At 48.2% G+C, this 23,952-nt stretch overlaps 1 protein-coding gene and 1 non-coding gene across 2 annotated transcripts; both read left to right on the top strand.

Annotated features, from left to right (window-relative positions):
• Positions 1–9,653: 9,653 nt before the first annotated feature.
• On the top strand, positions 9,654–19,259 carry LOC135374833 (leukocyte elastase inhibitor-like). Its single transcript, XM_064607766.1, has 4 exons — positions 9,654–9,907; positions 12,589–12,843; positions 16,075–16,549; positions 18,861–19,259. The coding sequence occupies exons 1-4, from the start codon at positions 9,731–9,733 to the stop codon at positions 19,133–19,135; spliced, it is 1,182 nt and encodes a 393-aa protein (XP_064463836.1). The 5' UTR covers positions 9,654–9,730; the 3' UTR covers positions 19,136–19,259.
• Positions 19,260–23,060: 3,801 nt separating this feature from the next.
• Trnat-cgu (transfer RNA threonine (anticodon CGU)) lies at positions 23,061–23,132 on the top strand. Its single transcript has one exon. It is a non-coding gene; the product is annotated as a tRNA-Thr (tRNA).
• The last annotated feature ends 820 nt before the right edge of the window (positions 23,133–23,952 follow it).

Below are 23,952 nucleotides of genomic sequence, written 5' to 3'. Positions count from 1 at the left end.
CATTGCAAGAAGATAACCAAATGACAAAACAAATTTGGCGTGCTTCAACTGTGATTCACCCTGTGCATTATTTGGCGGTGAAGTTAGATCCTTGTGCGAGTTGGTACATTGAAGGGCGGCAAATGGACGACAAAGCTGTTGCTTGCTCTGCTTCAATTCCGACTAATTTTCAGCGCTGCTTTATCGGCGAAGTTCGATACTTGCTCGAGTTCACGCATTGCAAGAAGATAACCGAATGACGAAGCAAATTTGGTGTGCTTCAACTGTGATTCACCCTCTGCGTTACTTTGCCGGTGAAGTTGGATCCTTGCCCGAGTTGCTAGATTGAAGGGGGGCAAATGGACGACAAAGCAGTTGGTTGCTCTGCTTCAATTCCGACTCATTCACAGCGCTGCTTTATCGGGGAAGTTCGATACTTGCGCGAGTTCATGACTTGCATGAAGCTAAACGAATAACGAACAAGTTTGGTGTGCTTCAATTGTGACTCACCCTCTGCGCTATTTTGCCAGTGAAGTTAGATCGTTGCGTGAGTTGCTACATTCAAGGGAGCAAGTGGACGACAAAGCACTTGCTTGTTCTGCTTCAATTCTGGCTCATTCTCAGCGCTGCTTTATCGGCGAAGTTCGATACTTGCTCGAGTTCACAAATTGCAAGAAGATAGCCAAATGACAAAACAAGTTTGGTGAGCTTCAACTGTGATTCACCCTCTGCGTTACTTTGCCGGTGAAGTTGGATCCTTGCGCGAGTTGCTAGATTGAAGGGGGGCAAATGGACGACAAAGCAGTTGGTTGCTCTGCTTCAATTCCGACTCATTCTCAACGCTGCTTCGTCGGCGAAGTTCGATACTTGCTCGAGTTCATGCATTGCAAGAAGATAACCGAATGAGAAAACAAATTTGGTGTGCTTCAATTGTGATTCACCCTCTGCACTATTATGCCAGTGAAGTTAGATCCTTGCGCGAGTTGCTACATTGCAGGGGGGTGGGGCAAAAGGACGACAAAGCAGTTGCTGCCAATTCTGCTTCAATTCTGGCTCATTCTCAGTGGTGCTTTTTCCGCGAAGTTGGATACTTGCTGGAGTTCACACATTGCAAGAATATAACCGAATGACAAAACAAATTTGGCGTGCTTTAACTCTGATTCACCCTCTGCGTTATTTGGCAGTGAAGTTATATCCTTGTGCGAGTTGCTACATTGAAGGGGGGTAATGGACGACAAAGCTGTTGCTTGCTCTGCTTCAATTCCGAATCATTCTCAGCACTGCTTTATCGGGGAAGTTCGATACTTGTGCGAGTTCATGACTTGCATGAGGATAAACGAATAACAAACAAGTTTGGTGTGCTTCAATTGTGACCCACCCTCTGCGCTATTTTGCCAATGAAGTTAGATCGTTGCGCGAGTTGCTACATTCAAGGGGGCAAGTGGACGACAAGGCAGTTGCTTGTTCTGCTTCAATTCTGGCTCATTCTCAGCGCTGCTTTATCGGCGAAGTTCGATACTTCCTGGAGTTCATGCATTGCAAGAAGATAATCGAATGACAAAACGAATTTGGTGTGCTTCAATTGTGATTCACCCTCTGCACTATTTTCCAGTGAAGTTAGATCCTTGCGCGAGTTGCTACATTGAAGGGTGGCAAGTGGGCGAGAAAGCAGTTGGTGGTTGTGGTTCAGTTCTGACTCATTCTCGGCGCTGCTTTATCGGCGAAGTTCGATACTTGCTCCAGTACATGCATTGCAAGAAGATAAGAATGAGAAAACAAATTTTGCGTGGTTCAACTGTGATTCACCCTCTGCGTTATTTGCCGATGAAGTTAGATCCTGGCGCGAGTTGCTACATTGAAGGGGGGAATATGGACGACAAAGCTGTTGCTTGCTCTGCTTCAATTCCGACTCATTCTCAGCGCTGGTTTATCGGGGAAGTTCGATACTTGCGCGAGTTCATGACTTGCACGAAGATAAACGAATGACAAAACAAATTTGGTGTAGTTCAATTGTGACTGAGCTTCTTCGCTATTTCGCCAGTGAAGTTAGATTCTTGCGCGAGTTGCTACATTGAAAGGTGGCAAGTGGGCGACAAAGCAGTTGGTGGTTGTGCTTCAATTCTGACTCATTCAGAGCGCTGCTTTATCGGCGAAATTCGATACTTGCTCCAGTTCATGCATTGCAAGAAGATAACCAAATGACAAAACAAATTTGGCGTGCTTCAACTGTGATTCACCCTGTGCATTATTTGGCGGTGAAGTTAGATCCTTGTGCGAGTTGGTACATTGAAGGGCGGCAAATGGACGACAAATCTGTTGCTTGCTCTGCTTCAATTCCGACTAATTTTCAGCGCTGCTTTATCGGCGAAGTTCGATACTTGCTCGAGTTCACGCATTGCAAGAAGATAACCGAATGACGAAGCAAATTTGGTGTGCTTCAACTGTGATTCACCCTCTGCGTTACTTTGCCGGTGAAGTTGGATCCTTGCCCGAGTTGCTAGATTGAAGGGGGGCAAATGGACGACAAAGCAGTTGGTTGCTCTGCTTCAATTCCGACTCATTCACAGCGCTGCTTTATCGGGGAAGTTCGATACTTGCGCGAGTTCATGACTTGCATGAAGCTAAACGAATAACGAACAAGTTTGGTGTGCTTCAATTGTGACTCACCCTCTGCGCTATTTTGCCAGTGAAGTTAGATCGTTGCGTGAGTTGCTACATTCAAGGGAGCAAGTGGACGACAAAGCACTTGCTTGTTCTGCTTCAATTCTGGCTCATTCTCAGCGCTGCTTTATCGGCGAAGTTCGATACTTGCTCGAGTTCACAAATTGCAAGAAGATAGCCAAATGACAACACAAGTTTGGTGAGCTTCAACTGTGATTCACCCTCTGCGTTACTTTGCCGGTGAAGTTGGATCCTTGCGCGAGTTGCTAGATTGAAGGGGGGCAAATGGACGACAAAGCAGTTGGTTGCTCTGCTTCAATTCCGACTCATTCTCAACGCTGCTTCGTCGGCGAAGTTCGATACTTGCGCGAGTTAGTGAATCGCAAGAAGATAAACAAATGACAAAACAAATTTGGTGTGCCTCAATTGAGATTCACTCTCTGCGTTATGTTGCCAGTGAAGTTAGATCCTTGCGCAAGTTGCTACATATAGGTGGGGGGGGAGGCAAATGGACGAGGAAACAGTGGCTTATTCTGTGTACTGAGTGCTTCTGGGTACTACAGCAGCAAAAGGAGAGCGAAACCAAAAATCGGTGCTTGAGGGAGTTCACCGCTGGATCCGGTAGCATCGGCGCAGATGGGTGCTTTTCTCAGTCGAGCGCTGGCTCTCGTCAGGAGAGGACGTGCGGTCGGTTGCTCCGCTATTACTGCGCCATATCAGTTGCAGCCTGGTTGTTGACGGGAGTGGACGCTCCGTCGCTGTGAGGGAAGATGAGTGATATGCCGTAATGGTTAGTTCTTTTCCCCAATGTGTCTGGTCTTGGTGTATTTTCCCCTAGCTCAGCGCTCGCCTTAATCCTTTTCCCTGCATGACTGGACTTGTTTAGTAGTGACTTTCTTGCAGTTACCTCCATTGAGTTTCGTTGCATTGGGCGGCCTAAGCCTTTTCTCCATGCTATCACATGTTTAGTGGTATTCATTTTTACCAGTGATGGCCAGTAGTTAACTACACGTAGTTAAACTACTAGTTAAACTACCTGATTGAAGTACAAAAGTAGTTATTGACTACTTGCAGAAATGTAGTGGAAACTACTAGTTAAACTACTATTGAGTAGTTAGCTACAGTAGTTAGGTTACTGCAGGCGTAAACTACTTCCGATTTTGCCGCAAGCTTTACGACACGATTGTGCTTCCGACTTTTACCTTGAGCTACTGGTTAGATGAGAATGGAGATGCCGAGCAATTGTGCTGTGCATGTGTACTAAATCTTCACTTTTAATGGTTGTATAGTGAAGCCTCATTTGTTGTGAAATAATTCTGTAACTTAGTTTATAACGTAGGCGCAGAAAGAATCCCACCGCAAGCTTTGTATTTGACGATCGTAGCGGCCTGCGTAATACCTTGGTTACCGTTCTGGTGTGCACATAACTGCATAGGATGGTTACATGATCGATCATCGTGGCTGAGCAAAAATATTTTATGGTCCACAGTGGCGCAATCAGCAGCCACCACAATATTTGTGCATGGCGCATTGATCTGTAACGAGGAGCCTTTTCTTTTGTACATGGTCCGTCAGATGTTGTACGTACCTTTATAGCAGAAGCTTTCACTCCGCAACAAAAAATATTTCCGCAACAAGCTCTTTTGTCAGCACGTAATATACAAAGGACAGGCAGTGGACTTTACGACAGTATGTGAATTAAGCGACGTAGTTAAAATACATTGCAGTAGCTAAAGAAGTAGTTTTAACTACTCCCCTGAAAAGTAGTTGGACTACTGGTTAAACTACTCCATCGCAAAGTAGTTAGTAGTTATAGGCCATCACTGATTTTTACCCTGTTGCTAGGATTTTCGTGGTTGTCACCTTGTGTTAGCTGTTCAATTTCGTAGCGGTGTGCAGCAGTTAGGCCTAAGCTATCCGATGCCTAGTTCTGCACTGGTCTTAAGCCTTCTCTGCATGCTCTGCATGACTTGTTTAGCAATGTCTGTCTTGTGTTTTTGCATATTCTTTGTTACGCTGTGTTCGCACTGCGATTAGACCTAAGCACTCGTCTTAATCCGTTTCCCTGATGTTTTATACACGGTCTCAGATAATTTGTTTAATAGTGAGCATTTGTTTAGCAGTGTCTTTCTTGTTGCAATTTTTACTGCTGCTAGTATTTCATCATTTTTCTGTCTGGGAACAATGGCGCCATCTGGTGTGATGCCTTGCAACCAGGTAGCCACCTATTATCAACCTCTGCAACTACCAGCCGCCAACGAGCAACATGGCAGTCTGCGGTCAGCCGCCCGTTCCAGAGCAATTTCTTCAAGCTGGCATTGTTGATTTTCAAATAAATTGTTTGTCTTCACTCTATTTCTGTCTATTTGTTATTTGTTATGACCACGTATCCGGAAACATTCAGGTTGGTCTAGACACGAGTTAGATGCTCCCCACTTAGTTGGTGACTCACTGCATGGTCCTAATTACTGTGGGGGTCCTAATTGCTAATTAATTGCCAATTTAATGGTATCCAGGCCCCTTGTGTGTGTCCGGATACTCGTGGTTATTCCTTACTACTCAGGTGTCTCCACATATCTCAGGTGACTTCAGGCAGAGCCATTTATAGGGAGAGTTTGGCCATTCTTTGATCTTTTGCCGCCTCATGGGAGGAGCTTATTTTGACGTCAGAGTCGTCGTTGCGCCGCCCAAAAAGCCTGAATCCGAGCGGAATCCGCTTATCAGCCATCTAGTCCGCGCCATATTGATGCTGACCGCCAGCTGGTCGACACCTTCGCGGCCATGTTGAATGTAATCTACAGGAATAACCGGCTTATGACCCACTGGCGTAAGTGATAAGGGGGGCTTTGTTGCCGAACAGAAATAGTTCAAGGACGAAAGGCTTTCCAAGCAAGAAGTACGCACGTGTCTTCTCTCCTTGGATTGTAAACCACGATCAGCATCAATATGGCGTCTGCGACCGGTTGACGACTGGATAAGAATAGAGCACGGGAGGTCGTTCGGCCGTGACGTCCCATGACGCGCTTTAAGTTAGGCTCCTCCCAATGGCCAAACTCTCTCTATAAACGGCTCTGACTTCAGGTGGTCTGTCACAGACCTTCATGTATAATTGCATAGTACTGAGCTTGTTTGTTAGACCTCGAAGTCCGCTGCCACGAGATTTTTGTTTTTGTGGCGTAAAATAGTAGGCGGGCCGTGGTCTAATGACATCATTGGCTGTCCCCTTTTGTCAAATTCCCTAGCTATTACATGGGCCCTCTCTGTCACGACTAGCCTGAGATACGTGACCCACAGTTTTGGGAAGATTGAGCCGATTGAGCTACAGTAGGCGGGTATAAATCCAGTGAAACCGGTAAGGAAGTATGAAGGGAATTGCCTCAGAACGAGGGTCACCGATATTTCGAACAGAGACTGGTCTTCTTCTGGGCACATTCGTCATCATCGGCATGTATTTAAACGGTTAGGAATGACGTGTTAATGGTTCATGCGAATTGTGGCTCAACAGCCCGGGTGGAAGAAAGGGTCCGTTCAGGCTTTTACAGCCGGAGTGAATGGCCGCTTTGTTAAAGTGTGGAGGGGACTATGTGAATGAAGTGAATACTTCATTCACCTAATCCCCTCCGCACTCATGCACATAGTTCATATGAATGAATGTAATGAATGAATGAAACTCTTCCGGTCGGAAGAGTTTCCAGCGCACAGGGCCGGTGGGAGAAATTACGGGCCCCGGGGATGAGTGCTGCCTGGCCCGTCCTCACGTAGCGGCTTCGCCTGGCGCTGGGGGCCGTCGTGACCGTGGGGCCCTGCGTCGGGCGGACCCCTGAAGATTCCCGAGCTCCGCGGCTCCATCCCCGGCTGACCGCCCCTCTCTCCGGCAACTGTATATGCGAGTTGGGGGATGCGAGATAGGAAAGCAGCAATACACGTCTTAAAACATGTTTAGCAACAATTAACGAGTTCGAGCTGGAGTGCAGTTTGTACGATCGCTTGTGGTTTGAGAGAGATTTGACAAAGGTGGACATAGCAACCATGTCGAGGTTTCGAGCTCACACCTCTCCAACGACCTGAACACGTTGAAAGAGTTGCGGCTGCCCGTTATGTGCAACCAGTCGTTGAATCGCAGGAAGCGATCGACTCTGTCGAAAACCAAAGGCTTCATTTAGCCGCCAAGTCATGCGCGTGACCACATCTCGATCCGCTGAGTGAGCGGCTGATATCACCGCGGCTGACGTACATGCACACCTGTCGGTTACGTCACGAGGACAGCTACGCTGAATACCTGCCGACCATATGTGCAATTGCTTCAAGAAAGTTTCACCAATTGCAAAATGAGGGATGACTACTCCCCTCTATGGAACATTATGCACGATAAAAAGGCAGCATCTTGATCACACTATTCTTCGTCAGAGAAGGAAGGAAGTCGAAACATACCAAGAAGCTCCTGCCTGCACAAAAAGTAACAAAACGAAACATGAATAATGTTTACTGTGTTCAGCAAAATAATTTGAGAAGTCTCGAATGCTGCCGCCCCTGTGGTGACCACGGCAAGAGTTCCGTGTATCGGACGGCAGATAACAAAATGTTTGCGCTGCTTGCGTTTTACAGACCTGCAAATACCTCTAGTAAATGTCAGGGAAATTTCATGTGCAAGTTGGTTCTTTACGCGCCTCATCCAAAATATGTTTCCGTCAGTATCCAACGTTAAAGCACGACTACAAGTTTGCTTCGCATGAGGTTTCCACAGGTGGCTTTCCGTCGCTACTCAGTATCATTGAAGGCGGATTCCTATCATAAGAAAGAGGGCTGAACAAAATGTTAAGACGACAAAGCTACCAACTACAAGAAGAGTCATTAATTTCCGTATAGTTGAACTGCATGTTTATTTACCAAATTTCCCATTTGTGCGCATAATCGTAGAGTATTCAAGCGTAGAACATCGCATCGACACAACGGGAACTTCGAAGAGATAAGGCTCGAAAGGAACGCAAGCGCCGCGTCGCAGACGCAGAAAATTCGCGGATTTATTGTCGCCACTAGCGAGCCGAGTTCGGTCTCTTTACTTCTTCTCCGTGGGCCGTTCCCATGGAAGCGTCCCGCCATGATCCGCGTGGAAGCCTGTGATAGCCCGCAGGTTTTCTTTGTTTTAAATCGTCTGCGCCGAATTGCCGAAGTGCTCGAACTCCTGACCGACGCATATCCACGGTTAAGGCTAGCCCTTTGGCGCCAGGACTGGGAGGTGACCAGCTGGATGCTCAACTTTTCGTTATTCCATACCGCGCTATAAATGCATCGCTTCCCTGTGCAAGGACAAAAAATAGCCGGAGCTCTTTGGCTGCATGTAGAGTGTATGTTGTGTGATTTTTTTTTGTGAATGATGTGTGTATGCAGTGTATGCGATTCGGCACGAGCTCCCGCGCGACGTCCAATCGCGAGGTTCATTTTGTAAAGATGGCGTAGAGGAGAGTCCTGCTGATAGGCGATGATGGAATGTCCCGGAGGACCGGAGAGCTTCTCAAGCTGTGGCTTTACTCCAGGACGTTGCTGATAGAACGGGCTGACTTTTGCCAGGGCGCGCGGTAGTATAGTGGCGCGTCGTCGTCGTCCACGGGTCGCCACATCACTCCCCCCTAAGACGCGGAGCGGTGTTTGCTGTTCAGGTACGTGTCGGTACCATCAGGGGGACAATGAGGACGACACGTGGATGAGGTACAGCTGGCCACACAACTTGTTATCTAAGTAGATGCAGCAGCAGAATGGTGGGGTGGACAAGTACACTGTGAGTCGGTCGTGTTCCAGTGAAGAGCGTGCATGAAGTCGAGGACGAGTGAGCGACAGTACCGCGACTGGTACGTGAGCATAAACTCTGAATGAGTGGTGTCGCCAGAGAAGTGCCGGGGAGGACCATCGCGAAGTAGATGGAAGCTGGGAATGGAGCTCACAGTGGCCTCCCTGTGGGTCCCCACTGGAGCAGCGGTCCCGGTGCCCCTTGTCCGCCAGTGGGTGGTTGGCTGCTGGCTTTGCCACGATGACGACGAATGGGCAAGACCTGGTGGGAAGGTAGCGCGGACTGGGTTCGTGGACCGCTAGCGTAGGAGATGCGTGTGGTGTGATCGACAGCGGCGTACCGCTACTAGTTTAGGAGCGGGGGGTTTCGATAAGGCGCCGCTAGTTGATGCCCGAAGAAGACCATCGCGAAGCGTGAGGTGGCGTGAGGAGGCGCAGTGAAGGTGGCCGAGGCGGCATCGAAGCAGCACCGTGAAATGCCAGGTCGTTGAATGAGCTTGTAGCGTCACCGCTTAGCGGGTCCTCGGGGGAACTATAGGCACCGTACCTTCAGTGATGAACTCTGGGGTAGTTGTCTGAGATCGATGCAACATTTGGGATGGTGAGGGGTCAAATTTTCTACCGGACCATGATAGTCGATGTCAGGATCACCAAGTCTCGCTTTTTTTGCACGAAATACCCTAATTAAAGAGTTATAATTAATTAATTTTAGGTAATTATTCACCAGTTTAATACTCACTTCGAGAGGATGTCCGCCTGGCTGAACTGCAAAAACGGTATCTATGCTGCTTTAATACTTTTTTTTCTTCTACAAAATCTGTAAAAGATTTTTTTAAAAAACATCGTGTATTATGGGCACTGACTCTGTAAACGAGTTTGACACAGATTACGTGAAATTGACTACCTCAAGTCCGCGTTAGTTTCGGAATTCTTTGATAGATACAAGTATGATGACGCCATTTGATGTTGATGTCGATGGTGGCGTTGTGGATGACTGAGATTGCACTCCCTCCACACGTCGTCAATTTTTGGTAAATTATTTCAGACTATTTTCCATCTCTGTCTTGATACACTATACTGTCATTTGGACACTCACTTTTTGCGGTAATATGGCATTCATTTCATCAACACATCGATTTCAATGTCTACTCTCACCTAATAGTCTTTCGCACAGTGGTCGCCGATTGTCTCTGTTCCGCATAGTTTACAGCAAGAAGAAGAAGCACAGCAAAGACACGAGAACCATGCACAGCAGAGGCTAGGGAGAACGAAACTTGGATCCGTCGTGCAGACGAGTACGCTGATTATGAGTCACCCGGAGCCCACGCAGGATGCTTCCGAACCATCTTCGACGATGCAGTCCAGCGATGCTGTTCATCAGATGAATCAAATGGGCTACCGCTGCGTGCAATTTCTCCCAAACGACAGGAACATCGTCGTGTCGCCATACACTATCGCAAATATGCTAGTTTTACTACATAAGGTAAGTTCATTGTCACGCTCACCGTTTCCAAATGCACGTCATTCGTAATGTAAACCATGTGTAGTGCAATTGAACCTCTGTATGCAATAAGGGGATAAGTCGAATTATCCCCTTTTTAGTATTTTTGTTGCAATGACGTCTACATACCAGTATGTACCTGTCAAAGAAAATTTAGGACTGTATTGCAATCTATTGAGTCGCTATAGGAGGATAAGAAACGGGAAATGCATGCGTGTCAGTGGGATGGACAGCCAGATCAGGCCCCTTTTCTACACACGCATACAAATGGTGTAGCTTAAATTTTGCTACGATGCGGAAGTGATCTTCGACTTCCACTCGAAAACCATGTTCTTCCTACCTCACGTGACCGTGTCAGCAGTGCTACTGAGCGTTGTTATCTGGAAAACGTGTGCACAATGCTAATAAGTCATATTTTGCTGGCCATAAAGAACATGATTTTCAAGATTGTGCTTGTTTAGCAGCATGATAATCTCGATCTAGGCTGCTGCACTGCACAAAGGTAACTTCGCCCGTCTTGGCGACACCATGAAAGTCACACTCTGTTTTTTCCTGCAGGTAAACCCTGTGCGTGCGGTGTTATACAGAAAAAGGGGATATGTCATGCTCCTGGGTTTTGTTCAATTTCTGCTAAGTCACACACCCAGAAACGATGCTAACGAGACATGCATGTAGAGTAGACACATGCATATATGTTGCACATTTTGTATTTGCGTTATTCTAGGGAACTCATCTGTAATTATTTTACTAAATATTCACTTGCAGTTTTCTCGGTTTGGGATTTTTCGACTTATCCCCTTATTGCACACAGAGGCTCAATTTCGCGTTTGGGTTTGGGGTTAATGGGCATTGTAGCTACTAGGTTTCTCGCGCTGGACAACTGGATCGAGAATCGTAATTACGTGCATAGTTGTACTATAGGATAGGTTATTGTTTGAGGTGAGGAGGAAGTAGGTTGGCAGCTCGGAAAATTTACGATAGGAAGAAGTAAGAAACGAGGACCGAGCGTTGCATGTGTCGCAACGTGCAAAGTGCCGCCGAACAACCACCTTTTCCTCCGTATGTGCCTCGAGCAAGTTGCATATCATCAATACGAACTAAGGCTACAACAGTCCCCGGCCTACTTCCTCACTTCTAAGCCAGACTGCACCGTAGCAGCACCGGTGTCTCCTAACACGTGAACCTTTTATCCACTTATACCCACCACCGCACGAGGGTCAGTTTTCTACGACCTAGGCAGTACCAGGATCGTGATGCAATCTTGTTGAAATCCACCTTTTACTCCAATTATACCCCGTATATGCGTCCACCTTCATGCTGTTGCCACAGCCGCCTCAATGCGTAAAAGGCAGGCTGTTCTAGCTTGATTTTCGTAGTGTTGCCTTGTATGTGCTTGGTGCTCCATCGCAATGCAACCATACTTTTTCTTACGTTCATTTCAGCTCTTGTCTACATATGAAGGCGTATACGGCAAGGTGGGGCAAGATGAGACAAGGGGTAGAACGCGACATTTTTTGCTCGACGACGCCCGTCTCAGAGACGCGTTGCTTCATAGACTTCAAACTTGACTCATAAGTGGCTCTGTGACCGCGTTGAAGAGAGAGAGAGAGAGAGAGAGAAATGAAAAAAAATCGGTTACTTCTGCCTGGAATGTAAAGACCCGCAACAAAGGCGCGATTTTCTGTAGTCCTTAATCTTGTCATCTGTGCAGCAGCGTTTCGGAGGCTTATTCTTTCAATGTAAGCCCACATCCTATTTCTTTATTCAATTATCTAGATATATGCAAAATATGGGCAATATTGGTTATCCGGTGTTGAACAGAAAAATGCATCAAATGATATGCGCGGGGCATGACGCGACAATTTAATATAATTCAAGTTTAATGCAACTTAAATGTAACGTAGTTTAGACACGAATATGTCAACTATTAGGTGGCTTTGTGCTTGTTCCTCAGAGATTCATTTTTTGCATATTGCCTAGGATTTTCCAGCAAATTTTCTGTTTCCTAGGTTATATCCAAAGCAGAAGCGCGCGCAAAAGCGAGCCGCCAGCGACACATCAGACTGGTGGTTCCCTTGTCTGTAAAGGACCGTGGAGCAAAGTAGGACCTCTGTGTGGTTTTATTGCACATCATATGGGCGGTGGGCTCAAGGGGGTTGTGTAGGGTCCCACGGGCTTTACTTTGTCTGCTTGGATTGCAAAAACTTTTTTCTACAGTTCACTAGCACTGCGTGTCTCATCTTACCCCACACGATGTCCCGTCTTGCCCTGAGGGTTGGGCAAGAGGAGACAATTTGCATTCCTGTTCCGTGTTATTAGAACAGCTACGCCCGTTCTGCATTTACAAGTCGGAAGCTCTAGACCCCTGAGAATGTGCCTATGGCTAGTTTTTTTTTCCCTCTCTCTTTTTGACACGAAAAATAAAAAAAATCATATTCAATTGCAAATTTCTGTCTCATCTTGCCCCAACCCTACAACAAAGAGCAACACTGGCGTCATATGACTGACTAGCTTACAAAAAGTGAACTAACAACAACAACAACTTTATTTTCGGCCTTGGAGAGTGGGGAGTTTCATCGCAACAGGCGATACTCGACCCCATTGCTTGGTAGAACTAACTATCTCCTACAAACTACGCAAAATTGTAATCTCCTCACGTGTAGGGATCGGCCGGTGACACAAGGGCGATGCTGGAGAAGGCAACCAATTGCGGCAATCTGGACAGGGATCTCAGCCCCATCTTCCGTCGTCTGTCTGCAGAGCTGTTTAACGATCCAGAGGGCACACACGACTTCGACCTTGCCACTGTTGTCATGGTTGGGTGTGAATGCGTGACAACACCGGAAGTCTCCAGCTACCTCGTGGAAAACTTGAATGGACGAACGGAATGCGTCCCGAAAGAAAATTTCCGTGAAAAGGTATGGACAATTCCATGCCGTCCACGGAGGTCCACGGAAGTCGGAAGGTGAAGTCTGACATCTCCCCATGGTCTCAGGCTGCAGGGGCACCGCCCGTTCCTTTTCATGCACTGAGATCGGGTACGGTGTGTGGTACCTTAAATGGGAATGCATTTCTTTAATGCACTTTAGGCGCCTCGGTGTCCGCCTCGCGTCACACTTCTCTCCCTCCTTTGCTTCTGTTTCGCGGCTCCGGTTCAGTAGGGAGATGGATTCACACCAGGGCTCGGAGCCGTTATTTTGGGGGTTCGGCTCGAGTTTCGGTTCAAGGTTATCGGTTCGGTTCGGGTTCAGCGCAATCAAAATAACAGTTTGAACCGATATTAATCGGTTCGAACCGGCTTACGTGTACTCTGCTAATCAGTGTACCACATGTGAGAGGTAATATCAGGTTCCGGCGATGGCTTGCTCCTCCTTCCTTCCTCATACTCCCTCGCCTACTTCGTAGGTATACAAAGAACCATGCAGTTCACAGCACATCATTCTTTGCTGTACCGAAAAGTGCTGCGACATGACGTACAGCATAATATTGAACTCTACTGCAAACGGCTATCGCCAATTTCTAAAGAGAAAAAAGAGAAGAAAGCGGTCACGTGGTAGATAGCAGCGTCCCAATGTCCCACGCGCAGGCCGGCACGCTGCTCCCCGTTGAAAAGATGGCGAGAGGCCGCTCCCGTGTTTCCTTCCTCCATGCTCTGGACCACACGCGAACCTCTTTCCCGTGGTCGCTGGAGGTCTGCGTTGCTTGTGGATATCACTGTGAACTATTAAAATTTACGTCGCCTTCACACTGCAACGCTGAATGAAAGGAAGCAGCCGAGACAACAATACAAAGTGTAGCCGTCGTGTAGCACATGTCTTTTTTTTTTTTTTACACCTCGAGTCACAAAAATGTACAGGGATGTCGTGAAGGTGAGGCTGCAGGAGGTGCATGGACTCACCACTTCGTGGTTATCAGTTTGTCCGCTCTATGAATGCGGCAAGATTCCGAGCGATGCAGGGAGCTGGTGCGGAACCTGCGCAACAATAGACTTGGAAGGTATAGGCGTTTTTACCGACTGGCGAACCGGTTGCCGCATCATATTTTTCGGTTCAGTTTCGGTTTGTTCAAGGAGAGGGATTTTTTTTTCGGTTTTCGGTTCCGGTTGAGTTCCGGTTTCGACCCCTGTTTCACACGAACGTGACGTTTTTCGCGTCCGTGAGCCGACTTCGCTTTTTTTTTCTCAGATCATCCGTGTGCTCACCGTGTTCAAGACGTGTGCCTATGTTTTCACTTTTCACAGGCTTCACTCGGGTTCACGGTACAGGCCATAGAGACGGACCTTACCGTTCTGCAGGAACAGCATAAACTGGTATCTAGGCCTATAGGGGGCATGCAGTAAAGTTTCCATATTGTTGCTGAGCGCTATAAAGACGAGGACATAAGAGGGGACACACGCAACACATGCGCGAACTTCCAACACTTTAATGAAACGTGTCGCATCAGCTGCTTAAACACTCCTGGCCACCTGCCGGTTGTTTTTCCTACTCTTACACGTGTCGAGGTATGTTAGCTCCCTATCAGATAATGCAATGGAAGGAACACTGACACAGGCCTGACCCAAATCCTAAATTGTTTGGGCCTGTATAGCCTCTCGAATGGTCTCATAGGAACAAGCCCAAATTTCGTCACTCTGCCAGTAAAGTTTCGGAGCGGAGAAAGTGCTCAGGCACTAAGCGGTCGTGTAGCTTCCGCAAACGAACACTCACGAACGGGGAGCGGCCGTGCTTTGTCCACAAGAATCATCCACGTTTCGTGTGCTTCTCTTATCTGTTTTTTTTTTTTTTTCTTCTTCTGAATGGCAGTGAAGTCTGTAGTGATGAAAAGGCAATGCAGGAAGCGATCGAAGAGTTAAAATTCTTCCACTTTGGCGAAGTGTTCGAACAGTGTTCGAAGCATCACCTAGAGAAGCGCACGTCCCTTACTGCCTGCCCAATGATGCAAAGGCGGCCGTTCACGCAAACGTGCGGAGGTGGCAGTTTCCTAGGTTGGAAACACGGACAGTCAGAGCAGTGACAACATTTGCCTACCCCGTAAGTGTACGGTGCCGTGTGTTCGGTGCATACGTTGCTCTACAGTTCTTTGCGGAGATAAGCGTCCTGGATGGGCGCATGCTGTGCAGGCTGTGTTATTGCTCGATAAGTCAGTGGTTATCGAAAGACGCCGTGCCAGTTAGCGTTGGTACAGTCTCTTTTGGATGTCATGTCATCTCTCTCCACCTGTCAGACGCCACCGGTTGTAATCTGCAATCTGTGTGTAGGGAGACGGCGTCATGACCAATACTGCTGATATCGCATCGAGGTAGCTATCACCGACCTAGGAAACTAGCGCCGCTATTGTAGACGACCTGTGCCTGTATGTTCCGGGATCATTGGGCAGGCATGTAGTATATGAGACTATGCCCCTACCTTGTAAGGTCGCTGTCCTTGAGGCTGGCCTACACTGTTAAAACAGAACTTCACCACATAGAACGCTCCTAGCCAACCATCATAGCGAATGATATCGTTAGGTGTCATGATTTGTTCAAAACAGGGGGAGGCGCCTATGTGGGACAAGATGATATGTCCCAGATAGGTGCCTCCTTCCATTTTCAACAAATCAATGCACAGAATGATATCGTTCGGAATGATGGTTGGCTAGGAGCGTGCTATGTGGTGAAGTTATGTTTTAGCCAGTGTACATCTCTTCTCCTTCTTCATTTATCTCGTATTTTTATCAGCATCAGCGTACACACTGGGCGCACCTACACGGTGAGCCCTGTGCGTGAATAACAGGCCAGAATAGGACACCACGAGAATTTCTCGGCACGGATAAATGGTCCGTGAACAAACGTGCTTGCCCAAGTGGCACAATGTACTGAAAGTCGAGTGCAATAGGGGTGGACGGTATGTGTCTTATCAATGTTCTTTAGTTTCACGAGCCTGTTCAAGGCCTTCCACCTACCCGTCCACCCCTATTGCACTCGACTTTCAGTACATTGTGCTGCTTGCGTGTGTGTTTGGGGTTTCCTACGCTGTTCATGTATACAAACCATAATGAACGGCGATAGGAAAGGAAACTGAAGAACAAGATCATTGTTTTCTTACATGTGGCCATCCGACTGTTCGAAGCTTGCTCAGTGTATGTTCGCATTTGCACGTGGTTTGCCTCAGGCCAGCGAGCGGCTTCGACTCTGGGCACGGCACGCGACAAGAGGCGAGGTTGACCGCATCATCGATGTGGAATGTGGTCCCGATGAACCTGTCGTGGTGGCTTCTGCGCTCAACTTTCGTGGTCGCCATTGCGCACGGTCCAGCCCTAGGCGTACTCTGGTGCAGCCCTTCCGCAACTTCCAGGGGGACATCAACCCGGTGGCCATGATGACGACACGCGGAGTCTACAACTATGTGTATTTACGAGAACTACGTGCTCAAGCGGTACGGGTCTCTTACGATGCCGACTTATCCATGTTGTTCCTGCTTCCTTCGCAACCGCGACAAATTTTGCAACTGGAGAAGGATGTAAACCCTCAGAAGCTCAACTGGCTCTTGGGACAGATGCGCGGCATGGTTGTTGACCTCAGTCTGCCCCGTTTCTCTGTGGAACAGCTAACGAGTCTCAAACTGTTCTTCATCGGCCTTGGGTTAGGTAAGTGCACGGGTCATTTATGGTCGGCTGCTTCGTGATACATGCAGTTGTAGAGGAGGTGCGTGGTGTTCCTCGACATGGAACCTAAATACACAGTACTTCGTAAATCCACGTTAATATCAACGGTACATGTCAATGGTGCTGTCTTGCAGGCAGGTGAGGAAAGAGTTCACCTTGCTTATAGCATTTGACACGTTTTGGCACGTTTGGGTTGTGCTTATGGAGTTTTAGAAAAGTTTCTTTTAGCTCATAACGTCAGAACCTTATTGATACGGCAAACAGACTGTACGAAGACGAACGTTTTCTATAAAGATCCTGCGATTTGTGTACGCTGGAGTTAGTAGGTCAACTTCAAGGCTCATACGTATCTACGAAGGACTTCCATAAGCTCACGGCCTCACACAGGAGTATAGTGCGCGCACAGACACGAAACTTCAGCATAGGACACAGGCACTCTTCAAGATGCCACCAGAAAACGACGCATGCGCGCTACCCGGTTTTCCTGTGGTATCCGCTGGCACGTGGCGATCCACGAAGTTTATCTAAAATGATGAAAGTGAAGGCCCGCGCGGTCATTGAATACTTGCACGGGCACTCCGGCAGGCATTCATCAAGACATTGTGGCGACGTTCTGGGAGGATGCCCCATCATACAACGAATCAACCCAACCGAATCAATGAATAAATGAATCAATCAATCTGCAGCACGGCGTAGGAGTGGGTCGCGCTATTGAAAGGAACGCGGGACAGCCTTGAAGAATACCCCCGTCCAGGCTGGCCTGTGGAGGGGATCGCTCAAGAATACATTCCTATATGGTGTGCACGGATGCAGATCACCGGGTCGACATCGCTTAGATCACAAACATGTAAAAAAGGAAGTTCCGCGCATCTTGGCCTGGAGAACTCTGCCAAATGGGTCCCAAGATTTCTTATGTATATGGTCAAAACCGCATGTGCTGCGCCACATCCAGTGACAATCTTCAGCTGTTCAAGGAGATTTAAAGGAGATACCGCGGTCTTCCGTGTCCAGTTTTTGTCTGTGGACGAAATATGGATCCACCACTTCCCAGAGGCTCGGTCTCTGCAAAGCAACGGTCAGGTTTTTGGGTATTCGGAAGGCGTGCTACACATCGATTACCTAAGAAAGGGCATACACTACTACGCGACTCTGATTTATCGCTTGCGGGACGCGGTCAATGCCACACGAACTGACACTCCGGAAGAGGGTCCAGGACAATGCGCCCCCACACCTTACTGCTGTGGCGAAGGCTGTCATCCACTCCTGCGACTTTCCTGTGGTCACCACAGAAAATACTGTCCAGATCTCACATCTGTCCCCGAGACATAAAAAAAGCGCTCTGGTGTTCACTCTACCAGTGACGATGACGTCAGTACGCTGGAGAGGTAAAAGGATTACCATACGAATTAACTACTCAGGAAGAAAGCGTTTAAGGTTATACTATGCGATTTTTCATCGATTTTTCACTTAATGATGTGTCAGATTGTATTACTTATGCGCTAGCTGGTTTATGGCTACAGTACTATTGACTCTGTTAAACTAAGAGACACTAGCAACGTGATATTTCGTAAGGTCAGATAATATGCAGCCATGTCTGCCACTGTTTAGAACAAATTACGGTTTATGTAGCACGATCTACTTTGGTGCCAGGATATGGAACTCGATATCATTCGAAGCAAGAAGCAAGCTGTGTCTAGCCTACCTATTTGAAATATTGTAATATAACACTTTTGAGTAAACTAATCATGTTTTCACAATGCTGAAGTTCGTGCGACTGTTTTTAATTGATTGCTATGTTGGGGACTATCCTACAAGGTATTATTCCGTGTATAGTGCTGCGTAAAGAGACCGCAACACAGGTTAGCTTAGCGGTCTCTCGCTTGGCTTCATTCCTGCAATTTTAATAAAATCAGCAATCTATCGTATTGTATTGGTACCATGACGCGTTTTTTGGAAGTCTAAACATCTCAGTGGCTTTCCTGTGGGGATCCTAGCACTGGAGCACCGTTGGGTAAAGTGTGTGGGCGTTGGCCGGGACTAACTTGAAAAATCAAGTCAGCTACCTCCTTCTGGGTCAAGCGGATAACGTAGTCATGGACTGTCCCGTGTAGAACATATTTCAATATCGACACACGTGCACAGTCCAGCGTCTCTCACTAGTGCCCAACGCTTTCTTGGTGCGGAGAGGGCATCTAGGTAAAAAAATTCACGTGCAGATCGCCCAACACTAGTTATAGGCTCTGTATTGGTTATGTTGCCGACAACCTCATTGAACGGATTGTACCTGTTTTAGGTGACCTGTTCAAGAAAATTCCTCAGGGGCACGACTTCCGTGGCTTACATGGTTGTCCTTCTCTGCCCGTGGGAAATGCTTTCCAATTAGTACGTGTGCTTGTGGATGAGAACGGCATCGGGTACAACCTGGGCGATTGCGTCTTTCATTGCCGCAACTTACTCGGAGTCCGCAGGCCTCCTGTGGAATTCCACGCTGCACATCCTTTCCTTTTCTACGTCATCGACTCGACTAGTGAAGCAGCCCTTATTGTGGGCCGCGTCCTTCGTCTATGAGGAGTACGCCTTGGCTTGCTAGTGGAATCTGCACTATGTGAGAACAGTGGTGCAATACTGACAGCTTTTCAGTTCTACATCGTTCTCTATGCCACTTCACAATAAATGTATTTTACTCACATGGTCTAGTTTAGACACTTGCGAGAAAGCACCTGTCTGCACCTTAATTTAGATGAATAACACTGACCAACATTGTGAACACTTCTGACATCAAAAGAGATTCATCTTTATGTACTGGATAGGGGCGGATCCAAACACTCGGTTTGGGGGAGGGCAGTTTTTGTCCCAGAGCGTAGTAGAAGAGGGGAGAGAGGGAAATCCAATGTATAAACTACTGACGTTTTGTGCCCCCCCTCCCTTGGATCCGCCACTGGTACGGACCATATATGACCGTGAAAAATATGAATCTTAGTGGTGGTTTGTAATATCTATTGTCATGATTACTAAAAATACAATCTTCCTTACGATTATAAATAGGTAGTGCATAGCCTCTGGCCATGGAACACCCCTGTCATCCCCATCAAAATAAAGCTGTTGTTGCATGCTATACGCACGACATTCACGACTTGGGCAATGCTATGATGCAGCGCAGTTCAGTAGTGAAAGTCACTCGATGCAATCAGGAAATGTGTCATGCGGTGAGACGGCAACTTTAGGTCCCCCCCCCCCTCCCGTGTGACTGAAGTAACCATGAAGTGTAAGTGCAGGTGATGGACACCGTGAATGATTTTCCCGAATTTAGCTTTTTCAGCATTTATGCTCAGCAGTTCTGAGCTCCAGCTGCTTATGAACCGAAACGTCCTGATACACTCGCGCATTTTATTACCCTCCATGAAATTTTCATAACCCTGCCCTTTTCCACCACAGTGGAGCAGAGTGCCGCCTCCTGTGTCGAAGATGATGAACTTGCGGAAAGAAAAAAAAAATTATGGGGTAACGCTATCGGAACAGCCCGTACCTTGGGTTTCATTTTCTGCTTTCTTTCATCTTTTTCCAGGACGCGAGAGGCGATAGTGGCTCTTTTACTCTCGCACATTGGGAGTGAAAGACGCGTCTCCGAAAATGCACAATTAACAAAATAAAGAAGAAAATGGTGTTCCTTCTCGAATTTTTCGCGGACGATCTATCGAACAGATTTTTGTTCTGAAAACAGTAACGGTATCAGGTGACCGAAGGGACCAGATGTTCTCATTGGGATGGCCCTGTAGATTTTATAATTAAAACGTTAATTATTGAAAGTAAATTAGGACACTGACTTAGGAGTTTGCTGGTGCCCTCTTTAGGGGGCCTCACAGCCGCGCCGCATGCTGTGACACGAGGTCACTTTATGGCTTGGTCTTTTCCGCTAACCCAGGTAGGAACTTCATGAGGTGGTTCACCATGCCGAAAAATGATCGTAGCTCCGCTACATTTCTCGGCGGTGGCAGACGACGGACAGCCTCTGCTTTCGCCGGGTGCGCGGATATACCCTCGGCATCCAGGATGTGGTCAAGGAATTCTATCCTGGTTTTCCGAAAGTTACACTTTTGTGGGTTGAGTGTTACACCCGCTTTGGCTAGCGTCCTCAGCACGGCTTCCTGGCGTCGATCGTGTTCGGCTTCGTCTTTGCCGTAGATCAGAATGTGGTCCATATGACAGGACGCGCCTTCTAAGCCTTCCAAGATGCGTAGACTATTCGGGAACTGTGGAAATCCCAGGCATCGCCCTAACACCGTGGACATCTCGGAGGTGGGATCTCGGAGATGGCGAAGGAAAGAGGCACCTGCCAGTACCCGGTGTTTGCATCAAGCTTGTTGAAGAGCTTGGCGACGCTGATATGGCATAAATTCCCCTCCGGCACTGGGATGATCAGCCTCTCGCACATGAATTCTTTGTTCAGTTCTGCGTAATCTACGCAGATACGTAGTTTCCCATCCTTCTTCTTTGCTACGACCATCGGCGCACACCAAGCTGTAGGGTGGCCGACTTGGTGGATAATACCGAGACCTTCCATCCGCTTTAAGTTTGCTTGCACACTGTGCAGTATGGAAATGGGTACCCGTCTGGGATAATTCACGGCGTGTGGCGTTGCAGCCTGATGTCGTACGCCGTATTTATATACGTCCTAACGGTCCGAACAACTGCACGCAATGGGGTCGCTTGTAGAGCTTTCTTCCACTGCGAGGATTTGCCGAAGCACGTTGAGTGACTGGATGGCCGGACGTCCGACACGCGCATGCTGTAGGTTTCGGATGACAAAAACATCCTGACGGGTTGTCCGTTCATTCCATGTTATGTCGGCTTCAAGCTGTCCCAATGTGCCAATCTTGGACCGTCCCGGTCCGTAGAGTACCTTAGTAGCCGTATCACGCATTGCAGAACGTTGGGCGGCAGAGCTGATGCCGGTACAGCTGTCACATCCGTACCTGTATCCATTTTAAACCGGACGTCGGTGACCTGGACCCGAGCTGTGATGAACCAGGGATCGGTGGTGGCCGATGTGTTACTGATCGCGCCTAGGAAGACCTCCTACAAGACGGTCTTCGGAGCTAGTCCCCGAGAGGGACCAGCACGCTTTCTGCGGGGCTGTTTCCCTGACTCGTTGGCCTTGCACGACAGGCAGACCGTTGCGAAATGTCCAAGCTTCTGGCAAAGCGTGCAGTGCTTTCCTTGTGCCGGACACTGTGCTCTTTCGTGTGACTGCGCTGACCCACACCACACACACCACCTGCAGGCGCTCCGTTGCTGAACGCTTTGTCCAGCTGAGTGACGAGGGGTGGATCGGCGAGTCAGTCGAGAGTTGTTGGTCCGCTGGCTAGGATGTTGAGGTACCGCGTTAAGCGCAGGCATGGCTGTCTAGGTAGAGAGATCATTTCTCCGAACAACAGGCTGTTGGCCCTTCACAGTTTCCGACTGGCAAGCCGCGTTGGCTGCTCTCTCCAAAGTCAGATTAGCTTCCAACTGAAGCTTCTCGCTCAAATTCTTGTCCCGGAGTCATACGACTAACCGGTCTCGGTTAAGTTCGTCCTTCAGGGATGCGAAGTCGCAGCTCTCTGCCAGACGATGTAGATCCTCGACGACCTCATATTCTAGCTGGCTGCGCTGGTTGAAGCGCGCGCGTTCGAAAATGACGTTGCGCCTCGGAATGAAGTGTTTTCTCGAAACATGACTTCAGCTTGTGGTAGTCCATCACTTCCTCATCGCCGAGTCGTTGAGAGACCATGACATCCTCCGATTCGCCTCCCATGGCGTACAGAAACGTATTGATGTGCGTGTCGACACCCTGCTTCTGGAGGCCCGATATGACGCGGTACCGCTCCCACCTCACAATCCACCGTTTCCGGTGGTGGTGGTGGTGATGGTGAAAGAACTCGCCGTTTTCGGCCTAACAGATGTGGGCAGCGTCACGACTGACGCCCTGGGGAATGTGCGTCATGGGGCTACTTCTATGGGAACTGTGTCGACATATGTCTCGGCCAACATATGTCTGTTTCCAACTCTCGGGATGGCGGACGTCGAACCTCTCAGGGAGTTCGATCACGAAGGAGTTGAAGGAGGAGGAAGTGTGCGATACCCGTCGACGTGGCAGAAGTTCCTGGAGTCGGGTCCTCGTTCGGCATGGTATGCAGAAGGGCTGCGCCAGCCAGTCGCGGCAGTATTGTAAGCTGAGACGTGGGATCAGTAACCACTGACCGCTGCCACCATGTCGTGGTCGGGCGTATACTGATAGAGGACAGAAGTGAAGGAGACGACCAGCCCGTAGAACGGCAGAACGTTTAGTGACGTTAACAGCATTGAACAGTTCGCGCTAGTCGTCGTCTATTGTGCATATACGACAGCAGGCAGGCGTCTGGCTGACCTTCCTTTTCTTTTTTCCTTAATAACCATATCCCCCTTATTCAATAAAGTATTATTATTATATTCAATTATTTCTTGTAAATGCCGTGGCAGAGTGGCGCAGCGGAAGCGCGCTGGGCTCGTAACCCGGAGGTCCGTGGATCGAAACCACGCTCTGCTATAATTTTTTTCCGTCATTGTCGTTTGTCACCTGCTGCGCGGTGGTCACCCCGTATGGGGCTCCGTATTAAGATGGTTCAGGTCCCGTATTGAGCTGGTTTAGGAACTGGTTCACGACCACATTCGTGTCGGTACCGAAATGAAAAACGAACCTGAACGAATAAAAGGAGAGAGAGCGCTATACTCGTTTGGTTGCAAGGCATCCAATAAGACACGCTGCAGGACGCAGTCCTGGTACGGGGGTGACTCAGGTGAAAACCCTAAATGGTGTAGACAAATATTGAAGGCTTAGCAGAGCGTTGTAGCGTGGTACGGTGCTCTCTGTACCACCACCAGCTTGTCAGCACCATTTCAATTTTGTCGATCACTGAAGTACGTGGTGCTAGAGCACCCACTAGATCTGGCCAATCTGCCCTACAAGCAGCGATGGTGAAACCATTAAAGATGGCCATTCATTTGGACGCGTGCACGAAGAAAATAGCAAGTTTCTGTCATGATGTCATGAAACGACACCGCTGGAATACGATACCGCTGGAAATTTGCCATTGGGCGACATGGGCGCACGGTTGCATGTGTCAGACGCGAGTGTACATCCTAACAAGTTCAAGAATAGTGTAACTGGTAGGACGGACGTGCCCTGTCTGGGTCGGACGCACAGAGTCATTACTCTGTTGATAATTACGGCTGCTAGGGGCTTACTGGTACTAGAAACAACTTCAGTTAGCACTTGTGCATCAACCGCGTAATGGAGTGCTTGAACTGCTCGTTTTCTTGCGACATGCGTATACGTCCATTTATCAAAGTTTAGCGTCATTTGCCAA

The sequence above is a fragment of the Ornithodoros turicata genome, unplaced genomic scaffold, assembly GCF_037126465.1.
Source record: "Ornithodoros turicata isolate Travis unplaced genomic scaffold, ASM3712646v1 ctg00000746.1, whole genome shotgun sequence".
In the NCBI taxonomy this organism is placed as follows: Eukaryota; Metazoa; Arthropoda; class Arachnida; order Ixodida; family Argasidae; genus Ornithodoros; species Ornithodoros turicata.
This window is presented reverse-complemented; position numbering and strand designations above follow the sequence as displayed.